This window comes from Hirundo rustica, chromosome 1, assembly GCF_015227805.2.
Source record: "Hirundo rustica isolate bHirRus1 chromosome 1, bHirRus1.pri.v3, whole genome shotgun sequence".
Classification (NCBI taxonomy): Eukaryota; Metazoa; Chordata; class Aves; order Passeriformes; family Hirundinidae; genus Hirundo; species Hirundo rustica.
In genome coordinates this window covers 60,798,153-60,810,316 of record NC_053450.1, presented here as the reverse complement: position 1 = coordinate 60,810,316, position 12,164 = coordinate 60,798,153, and the positions used below count along the sequence as shown (strand labels likewise).

At 41.0% G+C, this 12,164-nt stretch overlaps 1 protein-coding gene across 3 annotated transcripts; it reads right to left on the bottom strand.

The window, feature by feature from the left end:
* Nucleotides 1-1,252: 1,252 nt before the first annotated feature.
* Nucleotides 1,253-11,878, bottom strand: GMNN (geminin DNA replication inhibitor). Of its 3 annotated transcripts, XM_040055957.2 has the most exons (9): nt 11,750-11,870; nt 8,484-8,706; nt 6,816-6,876; nt 6,062-6,126; nt 4,310-4,408; nt 3,832-3,961; nt 3,064-3,146; nt 2,875-2,985; nt 1,253-1,753 (listed from the first exon to the last, which is right to left on the bottom strand). In XM_040055957.2, the coding sequence occupies exons 4-9, from the start codon at nt 6,116-6,118 to the stop codon at nt 1,550-1,552; spliced, it is 684 nt and encodes a 227-aa protein (XP_039911891.1). In that variant the 5' UTR covers nt 6,119-6,126; nt 6,816-6,876; nt 8,484-8,706; nt 11,750-11,870; the 3' UTR covers nt 1,253-1,549. The 3 variants fall into 3 exon arrangements, with proteins under 3 accessions (XP_039911891.1, XP_039911874.1, XP_039911868.1); XM_040055940.2 differs by lacking the exon at nt 8,484-8,706 and having other exon boundaries at nt 11,750-11,878; XM_040055934.2 differs by lacking the exons at nt 6,816-6,876; nt 8,484-8,706; nt 11,750-11,870 and adding an exon at nt 6,560-6,649.
* Between the last annotated feature and the right edge of the window lie 286 nt (nt 11,879-12,164).

Below are 12,164 nucleotides of genomic sequence, written 5' to 3'. Positions count from 1 at the left end.
CTACTTTGTTATAGAAGTTGCTTAGAATCTGAGATAGGAGAGGTCTAAGTCACCTGACAAGCTCATCCACTTCTAAACAGAAAACCAAGGTTGCTTTACAAAGCATTTGCCCACCACCCAATTTTGGTTTTTCTTCAAGACAACATCAGTGCAAGATACGGGACACATTTATCACCTTTTCAGCACTGTGATGGAAAGGAATACATCTAAGCACCCACTGGAGCACACATTGGAAGATGTAACCTTGGGTTTACAAAGTTCACAAGAAATTGTGATGCCTCATTTTCTAGTTAACATGTTTGAGGTAAAATGGCAGCCAGGAGTATTATCTCCTACAATGGTTTCTGACATTTTCTGGATGTCACAACTGAAATCAGCTGTAAAATGTCTGTTAACTTACCAACAGCCACAGGAAGTAAAGCAGAAGGAATAGAAAGATGCCAATCTGATAGCTCCAGAGTCATTCACACATACCCTGAAACAATCATCTTTGGCAGGGCCAGAAAGATCCACAACCAGAATCCTTCTAATCCACTTCTGCCTCCTGAAAGCCACTCAACTTCAAGCTCCACCCAAGATCTGGTGACAGCCACCATGGTTAAAGCCTCTCCTTTAGAAGACCTTATTACAGAACATTTGCCTTGAGCTCTTCACTCTGTACTGGAAAATCCATGTCCAACTTACTCTCCTGCTCCATTCACACCCCATGCAGATGCCAGATAAGGCGCTCAAGGCCTTAAAGAGCACTTTCTATTCCTGTAAACCTTTCAGAACCCAAGTACCTTGGTAAAAGGGTGTCTCATCTCTTGGTAAATACCAGCAGTACCTTTCCTTCCAGAACAGGCTGCTCTGTCTCCACCTACTTTTCAGCACAGCCACTTGCTACTGGGACCAAGAGAACACACCACCTTCTCTTCATAAGCCAAAGAAATGGTCTAGTATTTCCTGCCTCAGCTCTCATTACACAGCTTGCAAAATGTTTCCTTAGAAGGCAGAAGAAATCAATTAAAAAAAACCTGAAAATCCTAAATCGATCTGACCTTTAGATTTTAACTCTTATTACCCAATGTGACTTTCTGAAACCTTACCAACAGCATCAGAAAAATAACTTTGTTCTCCAGAATTCTGCAAATCTAAAAACAGTTAAAAACTGCCCAGGCATTTCCCCCCAAAAACTTGAAAGCTTCCATCTACAGTAGTCATAATTGATTTAAACCTAAGACCAGCCATTCTCCTGTCAATTAAGAGACTGTTTTGGTAATGCAAAGATTTATTTATCAATTTTCATGTGTCAGACCAACTGATAAGAAAGATATTTACACAACAGTTGAAATACACAGTATTTGTGTTTCATACAAGCAACTACATGCAGCCTGTAGTAAATTTTCCATGCAGTATTCAGATACTTCTCCCACTGCTACATAATTCCAGTTAAAAATACCAGCATCTGTAATGTTCCCACAAGAGTTTCTATACCTGAGGTTTAGTATATCCTTTCAAGAGGAAGTCTGCAATTAAAAGCCACGTACATAACCCTATTTAAAGGTTGTCATTCCAGTTGCAAATGGCCTGCTTCCTTTGAAGGAAGAGCTGATCTATTCTCCCTCAAGCCAGACAATACTTGTGATGGCTGTTCTTCAGAAGGGCTGTCTGCCTCATCTCCACAGTTATGCTCCTCATTTTCCTGCCTGGATTCCTCTAGAGCCAGACTCTCCAGTGTCTCAAGGCTGTCAGGTGCTTGCCCAGTTAGCCTCTATAAAGAAACAAGAAAGTGAATTTAGTATTTTTTCTACTTAGTAACTGTGAAATAGTGAAATAAGACTCTGCATATTAAATTAAGCAAACTACCTTCAGTTGGAGGTTGTTGATATAATCAAAACATTCCTCAGGTACAAAAAAACTAAAGACAGAAGTTCAACTCAAGTTACTAGCTCTTAACTTGCACACCACATCCGCTTTGTTGACTGTTAAGTTTTCCTTAGGTTCTACAGTAGGAAGAACTGTTTAGCTCAGACAACCTAAAATACGGGAAACTGGTTCCCAGGTTAAGTATTTACTATAGTACCATATAGGTTTTACTTTAGAAAAATTACTGTGCAACCAATTTACTCCATTTTTATTTACAGATAATGAAGCTACATTAAGTCTAGACGAACTTTTAACACCCAGCAGTCTAGGACTTGATCAACTTAGATTTGCCAGACATGCAGGTTAATCCCTGCAAAAACAACAAGGTTCCACAGCTATCTATATTTATTGCAGCTTCAGAGACTCTTAAAAACAATGCACTCCTGTGAGAGGAGCTGTGGAATTAGTGACACAACTACTTGCCCCAAGGAATTCTCAGAGGGAGCTGTTGGGAAATTTACAAGTTTATGAATCCTAGGGACTTTGTGTACAGCTCTTTTTGGGCCATGAAACCGGCAATGCCTTGACAAGAAAACCTTGACTTTAAAGTCCAAAGCTCCCTCTTCACCACTCTGTGACTCTGTGCCAAGTTTAGTTTCTCAAATGACACAGCCAGTGCCAAGCTGTTAAGCACATAAATTTAAGTCATCCCCAAAAAAGTGAAAAATCAACTCTTCCTTCCCTTATCACAATCTAGAACACACAAATCTTGTTCTGTGAAGAATAGGTTGAATCCCTCATTCAGAAAAATCCATCTTAGTACTCCCATAGGTTCTACGATGGGAAAAATTCAGACCCTAGAAGGAGTTTTATGACTCTAGGATTAGAGCAATCCTGCAGGAAACAGGTCAGAGAGCAATTTAAAATGAAGAGTTGTGAGCACATATAACAGAAGTCATCATTCATACCATGGCTGGTTTCTAACTTTTTTGTTCTACAACATTAACTGAAAATTGCTTTAAATACCTCAATCACACTGGTCATATAATGCACATGCTCAGCAAGGGACATGAGCTCCTCATTTTCTTCTTTTAGGCGGGCAATTTCACCATCCTTCTGCTCGATTTCTTTGTGCAACTGAGTTCAAATAACAAAATGTTAGAAGAGGAAGACAATAGACAGTGATGAAGCAGCTAGGTATCTTTGAGTAGCTACCTTTTCATTTTCTTGAAGCACTTCATACAGAGCCTTCCTCCTCTCTTCAGCCAGTTCTTTCCAATACTGAGATGAAGGACTTCCTGAAGTTAGAGGCTACAGTAAGTCTGTGGTAAGACTTACTTCAGAGCACCTTAAGATATCTAACTTGTATACAAGTATTCTATGAGCTGTGGTGCTAAGAACTCACTCCATACAGTGTTTTCAAAGATTAGCTGTAGAACTACAACTAGTGACACAAGCTTAAAGGAAATGGATCCTACACTGCATTAACAGCTGTACAGTGCCGTGCCTTCAGGAAGCTGCCTCGAGCATGGCAGCAGGCTCTGCAAGATGGCCACATTTCAAATGCTGCTCTTAATGTGCACTTTGTGGAAGACAGAGGTGTTACTTCCAAGTCACTGTGCACACTGAGCATAATGGTTCTGAGAAACTGCACATACACAGTGCCAGAACAGGTTTTCATTTCAACTTAATTATCAGTCAGTGGAAAACTTATAGCCCAGCCAAAATAACAGACCACAAGACTCCTTAACACTGCTGCACACACTGCTTCTCAGCTTCTGGTTAGCATGAACTCATTCTTACATATTAGACATCTATACTTTATTTAATACAGAGGATAAGCATCATCAACTCCTGCTAGATATTAAAAAAAACCCACAAAGCCCTTATCTAATGGACAAGGGAAATGCACTTCAAGTAGTAGTCCAATGTTGCAGCACAGCATTTAATGTGCAAGAACACATTTCAGGAATTACCACGTACCTTTCATGAGATCTTCAGCCTGAATGACATCGTTCTCATTTTCTTGCTCCTTGTCCACAGACACCTCAGCTTTACAAGCCTTTGAGGCAATTTTGTTATTCCAGAGTTTCCTTCTGACTGAAGATTTCTTCTGCATGAAACATGGGCAGGTTTAAGCTTAGAGCAACTTCTCAGCCTTCACAAAAATACAAACTTCTAAGCCTGCAAGTAAGTCTCTTTAATTCCTGCTTTCTTCACATTATAGTTCTAGTTTAGAAATCTTCCTTAATACCCAAAGAACTCAGAAATTGCTAGGTCTTAATATTGTTTTTTTTACTAGAACAATAGTAAGCTTGTGTCATACTATAAGTCAGCACATTATATTTTTTCAAATATGTTAGTTTTCAGTGAAAAGCTCAAAAGCATTTCATTACGACTTTCTAGTCATAATGCATTATTGCTATAATTCCATATCTACAGATTATCTTTTAGTTCATACCTCATTACGTCTGCCAACCAGGCTACCTGCTGCTGAAGGCTGAATCATTTTAAGAGTCTGTCTTGGGGCAGCACTGCATGTGGTATCTGTGAGGTACTTCTGAAAAGACAAATATGGTTCAGACAGTAGCAACTCTTCTTTACAAAAACTGAAAATTAGGAATCCATCATGCTTCCATTAAGGTAACACACAATTCATCTTTTCAAGACAAGAAAACCCCGGCACTGTAGCCCATATTAAGGCTTTTGTAAGGAAGGGGATCTAATTATTTGTAGCAGAGACAGATCTTAATCACATGAAGCTGTCATCAATCCCTGCCTCTTAGGAAACATTTACCTTACAAAAAGGCATTTGAGCAGAAATACTGATATCAAGGCCAGTGACTTTAGCTGGAACTCTCAAACTTGAGTTTGAGAGCAGCAGTCTCAGACTCCTGGGGGCAGGAACAAAAGTGATTGCAGTTGCAAGGTTAGGTGGGGTAAAGATACATCACTTCAGACAATAGCTGTTTTTGTAACCTGTGAACACACCATGAAGCAGTGTTCACTTAAATAGATGTGTTACTTTGATTATCCATTAAAACGGATCAAAAGCGTCCTTGCATCGATCCAAACAGGCTATTGTTTTGTCTAACCAGTGTGTTTAACACCCTTCCTATCATGCATAAATGCCTCTTTCCGGCATCAAAGCTTTCTGACTGGGCTGGTTACACTGCCACCATGGGATAGCAAACAATGGCAGACAACCAAGCAAGAACAGCCAGGATACAATGCCACACCAGCGTGAGAAAGTTACCGATTCACACCGTACTTTCATAGGACAAGAGCGCGCCTTTCCCACGGTAGTTTCTGCCACCAATTATCCTACTGTTCCACTAAAGGGCAAACATTAACTGCTGTGGGAACAAGAGTCACACCGCGTGTCAGACACTGCTCGCTGCTACTTAGGATTAGCGCTAAGTATACTCTGCCAAGAAATTATTGGCCAATGCTGAAGTTAACTCACTGAAAGTGCAAAAAGCCACCCTGAGCCATTTATATCATAGAGACACTATGGGACTCGACTGCCATAAATCAGACCTATCAATTGGCAATTTTCATTAATACCTGAAGTTTTCATTCCTGTCATTATGCCTCATCGTACAAGAACTACTAGCCTCTATTTTATACAGTTTTCTATTATTCTGATTAGGGCCTACATTAAAAGATTTACCAAGAAAAGTTACCTAATAAGTTAGCTCCTAAAGCCCTAAATTGTTAAAGCATTTCTATTAATTCCAAGGCAACTATGACTCATGAGGTGACTTTAGAAAGTGAACTGCCTGCTTGAGTATTACAGTTAAAACATGTTCGACACAAGACAGATATAACTTTTAAAAAGTTCCCACCCATGAAGAACAGCCTACAAAACCTACTCTACAACCCCGAGGCATAAGCCAGACAGATTCAGTAAGCAAAGGCATACAGTCAGGACAAACGGACCAAATTAACCCTGAAAAGTTAAACGGAGAGACAGTAAGCTCCGTGTCAAAGTAAAAAAGACTTGCTGAGCAACGGGAAAAAAAGTAGTCATAAGCACATATGCCCAAGCAGGACAGCATGTTCCCAAGCCACACCGTCTGCCAGGAGGTTACTCAAGCCAAATGGACATAAGCCAGGTAGCACATTGCAACAGGTCCCTTTATATTCCTGCAGTGGACAGAGAAGCTGGTGTCAGACAGAGGTACCAGCATCAAGGCTTTCAAGCCTATACCTGCAAAGATCCTGAGGACTTCTCCGCGGTCAGTTGCTGTTTCATTTTGGGATTCATAAGATCAACTGCAGTAGAAAAACAGTAAAATTAATACAGCATCCGTCTACTCCTGAAGTTCGGGAAACACTAGTTAGAGAACATTACAATTTCGGATTATCAGCTTCCATAGCACTAGTCAGCCACGCACGGCGCGGTCAGCGGGCTGCTCCAGAGCCCCTCCTGAGGCCGCACACCCAAAATGGCTGGGGAAGAGTTGGGCACTCACCCACACCAAGCCCGGGCCCCGCTCCCGCCAGGCGAGCTCGCAGGGCCCCTCCCGCCCCGCCGCGGCCAATGGGCAATGGCGAGGCAGGAGCCCGCCAACACCCAAACCCGGCCACGGAAGCTTGCGGCCCCGGCCCGCCACCGGTGGCGGCTCGGCCGAGATGGAGAGCAGCCCCGTCCCGTCCGTCCCGCTCCCTCCCGCCGGCCCCGCTCCCTCCCGCCGGCCCCGCTCACCGACGGCCGCTCCCGCGCGGACCCCGCTGCGCGCGCTCGCACACCCAGCGACCCTCTCGCGCCCGGCGCGCGGCTATAGGGAGCGCGTTCACGGTCACGTGACCCGGGCGCCCCTCTCCGAGCCAATGGCGGGCCGCGCTCCCCCCGCCCGCGCGCCGAGGCCGGGGCTGAGGGGCGGCGCGCTGCTGCGCCTTGTCGTTCGGAGTTTGGCTGGTTCCGGTGTGCGGTTTTCGTTTTAATTATAAAGGAGTTGTACCAAACCAGATTTAATCACGTCTCCGCCTGTTCTCATCACTCCCATCTAAATACGGTGCAACCTGCAAAACGGGAGGAAAAAAATTAGCAGTGTTAATCCACAATAACTGCTACACCACGCTAATTTTACGCGTGATATCGACTACAGCTCTTATTAATTATGCCTAAGGCTGCTGTTAAATTTGTTAGAAACCACTTGACAATTACATTCTTGCAAATATTTGCACATTTATCTTTTATTTATACTAAAAGTGTCTTCTGCTGACTTGTGAATAAACATTTGTTTGAGTTAAGGACACATTCCTTGCAATCAAGGTCTCACAGAACAGCTATCAACATTTTTCCCAGGCAGTATGATGGAGCTATTTTAAATTAGGATAATTACAGAGAGAAGCATTTATTTAGCCTGCCAGTCTCCTGTTTGGAAATAAATTCTATGGCGCTTATGAGAATGTTTTAAGTAGAATGTCATGGTCTGATGAAAGCAAGAAAGGCAGAACATAAAAAAAGGCGCATTAGGAAATCTTTAAACAAGGATAGGGAAATAGAGCTGATCTCTCTTGCATCAACTTATTCAGTCTCTCACTGACCCATTTAAGTTTTCATTGTCCACAATATCCTTTGGCAAGTACCTCTAGAGCTCACATAACCTTTGTCTGAAGAGCACCATCCTTTTCTTTTTTTTTCATTTCCTTTGAACCTGATTCCGATATTGTCGCTTGATGTCCCCAGCCCTTGTACTGGAAGGGATGACAAACAACCTGCCCTCATCTAGGCCACTGTTACACAGACTGCTCTCCAGGGCTCTCTCCCAGGCCTACTCAGCCATCCCTGACATGAAAGCTGTTCCATGTCCCTGTTCTTTTGTGAACTGTACGGCATTTGATTTGCCACTGCTGAACAGTGGGCTGGCATTTCTGTGGGAAAATCTGCCATAACTGAGATCTTATTCTTGAGTGATGGTCAGTTCAAAGTTTGCCATTCAATGTGTGAAATTAAGATTTGGTGTTTTTTTCTTGTGCATATGCTTTGATGTTTATCTGCATTGAATTTCATTGCTGTATTTACCCATCATTCAATTCCATAATGTCCTTCTGCAGTTTTTCAGTCAGGTCCCTACTTGTTATCTTGAATAATATAGTGTCACAAGCAAGCTTGTCACCTCAGTAAGCTTTGTCTTCTATACAGAAAATTAAAATAACACATGCAGAAACATCATCTAAATTAATATTGTTCTGTTACAGTACCAAAAAAACCCCAAACAAACAAACAAAACCACAGTTCACGTTCTTAGGTTAGTTTAATTCTTGATTCTGGAAGAAAATTTGAAATTTCCAGGTTTCAAAACACCAGCAGATATGCTTAACTGGTTATATATGCACACAAATCCTACCAGCATTGAATGTCCTTTCAGAAAAATCTCGATACAGGTAGAGCCTATATAAGCACAATATAAAAAACATTCCTATTTTTTTTTTCATTTTATGTTTTCTTACACAGAAATCTAAAAATCCAGTAAAAACTATACCAAACATTTGAATTAGAGGCATGCATCCTTTTCTATCAAAAATCATATGTAAGAGGCACTGTGTGCATTTTATGGCTGCAATACATAAATTGCACACCTTGTAAATACTGTATTTCCAAACGAAACTTTCTCAAACATTACCTTTTCAAAATTCAGGATTAATTCATAAAAAGCGTTCAGGTGGATTTACAGTTCAGAATTGGAATAATTGCTTTTGGAGATGTTGGTAATTGGAAAGGTTCGAGGTAATGGGAGATGGTTCTGATGTGACAGTTGTGTTTGTTTTTCCTTTTAATTTGTTCCTTGCTGGAGGCACACAATCTGCAGGTTTATTACAAAGCTGCCACTCCTTTGGTTTATCCAGCTGAAAAACATGTCCTCTTACAAATCACCATGTCCCAGAGTTCAGTCTCTTCAGTTTGAAAGAAAGAACTTTGTAAAGTTTGTAAAGAACCCCATCACCATCTCAGAAAGAATTCTGATAGTTTATTATTAGAAGCTTATTCACAGCCTTGTGGGAAACCAGTATAATGATATAAAAACTTCACCAGATAAACAAATAAACAAACAAACAAAAGTGTCTAGGTTACTTTACTGTAATAATTCCCCTTTTTCTAGCCAAAGTTTTAATTTAAATAGGGATTGGGGCATTTTTACATGCAAAAATCTGTCAACCCAATTCTAGCAAAGTAAATTTTCTTCAGACTGAGTGCAATATAATGCACTTCAGCTTGTTTGTTTCATAAAAATAAAACCCTCTGTGATGAATGCTTATGACTATTTACACTTCAAGTGAGCCTAAGCAAACATGCTGAGGTTTCCCACAGAGCTCGGCAAATTTGTTAGATTATTCATGGCAGCAGAGAATGTGTACTTTCTAGAGCTTTTGTACTCCATTGCTGTTGATAAATGTTATCAGTTTTTACAGCAAATGACAACTGAAAAAAAAAAAAACAACCCAACTCCTTGGAGGACTTCATGTGCCTGGGAACGTGGGAATAGGTTGGACTCCAGCAGCTTGGGGGTCCTGTATTTCTTACATGCTGGTGTGTGGAAACTTCTTAAGCATTGCAGAGGGAGAGTCTGGACTTGGCTATCTGAATCAAGAGCTGGCAAAGACGTATTTGTACTTGACAGTCGCAGCCTGCCTTTTGTCAAGGCCCTTTTTGTACTCTGCAGATAATGATCTAGCTCTGGGCTGCTTAAGGACTCCTTATTTCTACCTGCCACATTAAGTACAGGTAAACTACACTGAGGTTTTTAAAATTTTTGTGCACTATATTATTACATAAATATCCTAAATGAGCTCCTATTTGTAAGTATTTACTGTAAGCAACGACGGTGCGTGTTTAGGACGCAGAGGAACACCCTGGGAGAGGGCCAGGGGAGCCACTGCGGCGTTGAGCCTCTGACACAAGGGAATGTCTCAGCTCAGTGCTGCCCTGGCCGCAACCCTGCAAAGGGTCCGGGGGAGGGAGCCCCGAGGCCGCCATGGAAATCCCTGAATCATGGGACCTGTGGCTCTCAGGGTCCCTCGCTGATGTTCTCTTGGCCCTCCTGTGCAACCTTTTTTTCAGGGATGAAAGGGCTCTCGGCAGTCCGCCGGGTGACAGTAGGTGGCAGCGTGGCATCACACTTCCCCTCCCTCTGCCTCTTGCTTTTCCGTCCTGCTTCGTGTGCTACGGACAACAAATTCACGGTTTATCTTCTTTTCCCTGGGTTAGTCAACATGGAAGGCTGCATGCTAATGAAACTCGTGTATTATGTACACGGCACAATCCAGGTATAATTGATGAGGCCGGTTGGGTGGGTTTCGATGATGGCCACTGTTAATAACCAGATCTCTCCAGAGAGTACACAATTTTCATGTATTAGAACAAAAGACTGTCCTGTGAACCATGATCCTGAGTTCCTCAGAGGTGAAAAGTTAAAAGAAAAGTCTACATTTCAACAGTTTATTTTTTTCCCCTAGTTAAGTACTGTGTGAGCCACTAAGACACCCCTTAAGGCACTGTTAGGTCCTAATCCACAGCTTAAAAAAAACCATTTATAAAAATTCTTTAAGATTTAAAATTTAAACATGTTCTATGAAGGTTACAAATTAATAATAAGATAAATCTACTGTTGACTGTAAGTATTTAGAATATTATTTACAGACTGAACAAATAAAATAAGGGTTGTGGTTTTTTGGTTTTTTTTTTTTTTTAATTCTACCCATATTCTTGCACGCATCTGCTCATCAAACACAAAACCTACATTACCAATCCCTCACAAACCCAAGAATTTATGTCCCATTTTATGACCACACCTCCCTGAAACTAGAAGGTTGGACATAAGGAAGTGCCAAATGGAGCTTAAGGTTGTAGCAACTGCTGTACAGTGGTGCGCTGGTTTTGGCAGGGGTAGAGTTAATTTTATTCTGTCCAGTGCTGTCCATCACGACATGAGGTGGACAGTGGTGGACAACCCAAGTCATGGATTCTGTGATTCTAACTGGGTCCAGAACAAAATATAAGGACTGTTGTACGTGTTAAACACTGACATTTCTTTGCACAAAAGCATTCCTGTTATGCCTTAGAAACAAATGTTTTCTATGAAGGAAGAAAAGAGTGAAGCACTATGTTCTGAAGTATATGAAAGAGTTTTAATTACCACCTAATTTGTCTTGTTTGAATTTAAAAAGAATACAAATTTATTTTTGTCTGATGCATAAATATTTGGCACTGAATTAATCATAGTTCTGTTTTTGAAGCAAGTAGCTTTAGGGCTGATTCTGTTTCTAACATACAGTACAGTATGTGTGGAATGTACAGAAGAAAGATAACAGAATCCATCTCATCTCTTCCTAAATATGGCTATAACAATATGTGTTATTATGCAAATATGTCTATACATAACAATTTATGTCACTCTATTAAAAACTAATGTCTACAAATATGTCTATATGTCTATAAATATATCTATACACAACAATTTGTGACAGTATATTAAAAACTAATTAACATGAAATTGTTTTTTAAGTAACTAATCATTAAGCAGAAAATTAAGAGCAGAGGCATTAGAGTACAATCTTAACCATATGCTTATGAGTAAACATGAAATTCTGAAAACAGGAATTAGATTCTGAAATTACAGGAATTTTAGGAAAAAGAAACCCAAAATGACAAGGTGTATCTATAAAGTCATGAATTATTTTTAATTTACAGAAAAAGCACAAGTTATTATGCAAACGAGTGCTTGGTTTCACTGAAAACAGTGAGGATATGATAACATGGTGACTAGAAAATACCAGTTTTTCAGAGAAGAATAGCCAGAAACCAGATATTCTAAACTTTCAGTGCTTCTCATAATTCCATGACTCGCTTTCCCTCCCAAGGAATATATTTTTGCCACAAGGTCTTTCTTACCTTCACACGGGCCATTGCCCATGCTGTTGGATTCTGTATCTCTGCAGGATGGCAGCCCTGATGCTGCAGCCCCAGTCCTCAGAGGGTTCTGTGCACGCCTGCCTCCTCCAAGGGTGCAGGACTGCAGCTACATGGTGTTGTACACAGTCCTCCTCACTGTGGAGGAAAGCCTCAAGGACGCCAGCTGATCTGTCTGTGCTGTGCTGACCAAGCAGAAGCTGACCCACTCTGCTGGCTGTCTTGCTCAGCCTGGATTTAACGTGCACAAGAAACACTATTTTTTGCTGTGTTAATGGGATTTAAGCCTAAAAAAAGAGAACTATTACTGCATATAATGCCACAGCCTACTTGTCAGGTTTGTTTTGTGTAGCATGCACATTGCTCTCTTCTCACTGATAAACCTTATATTATTTTA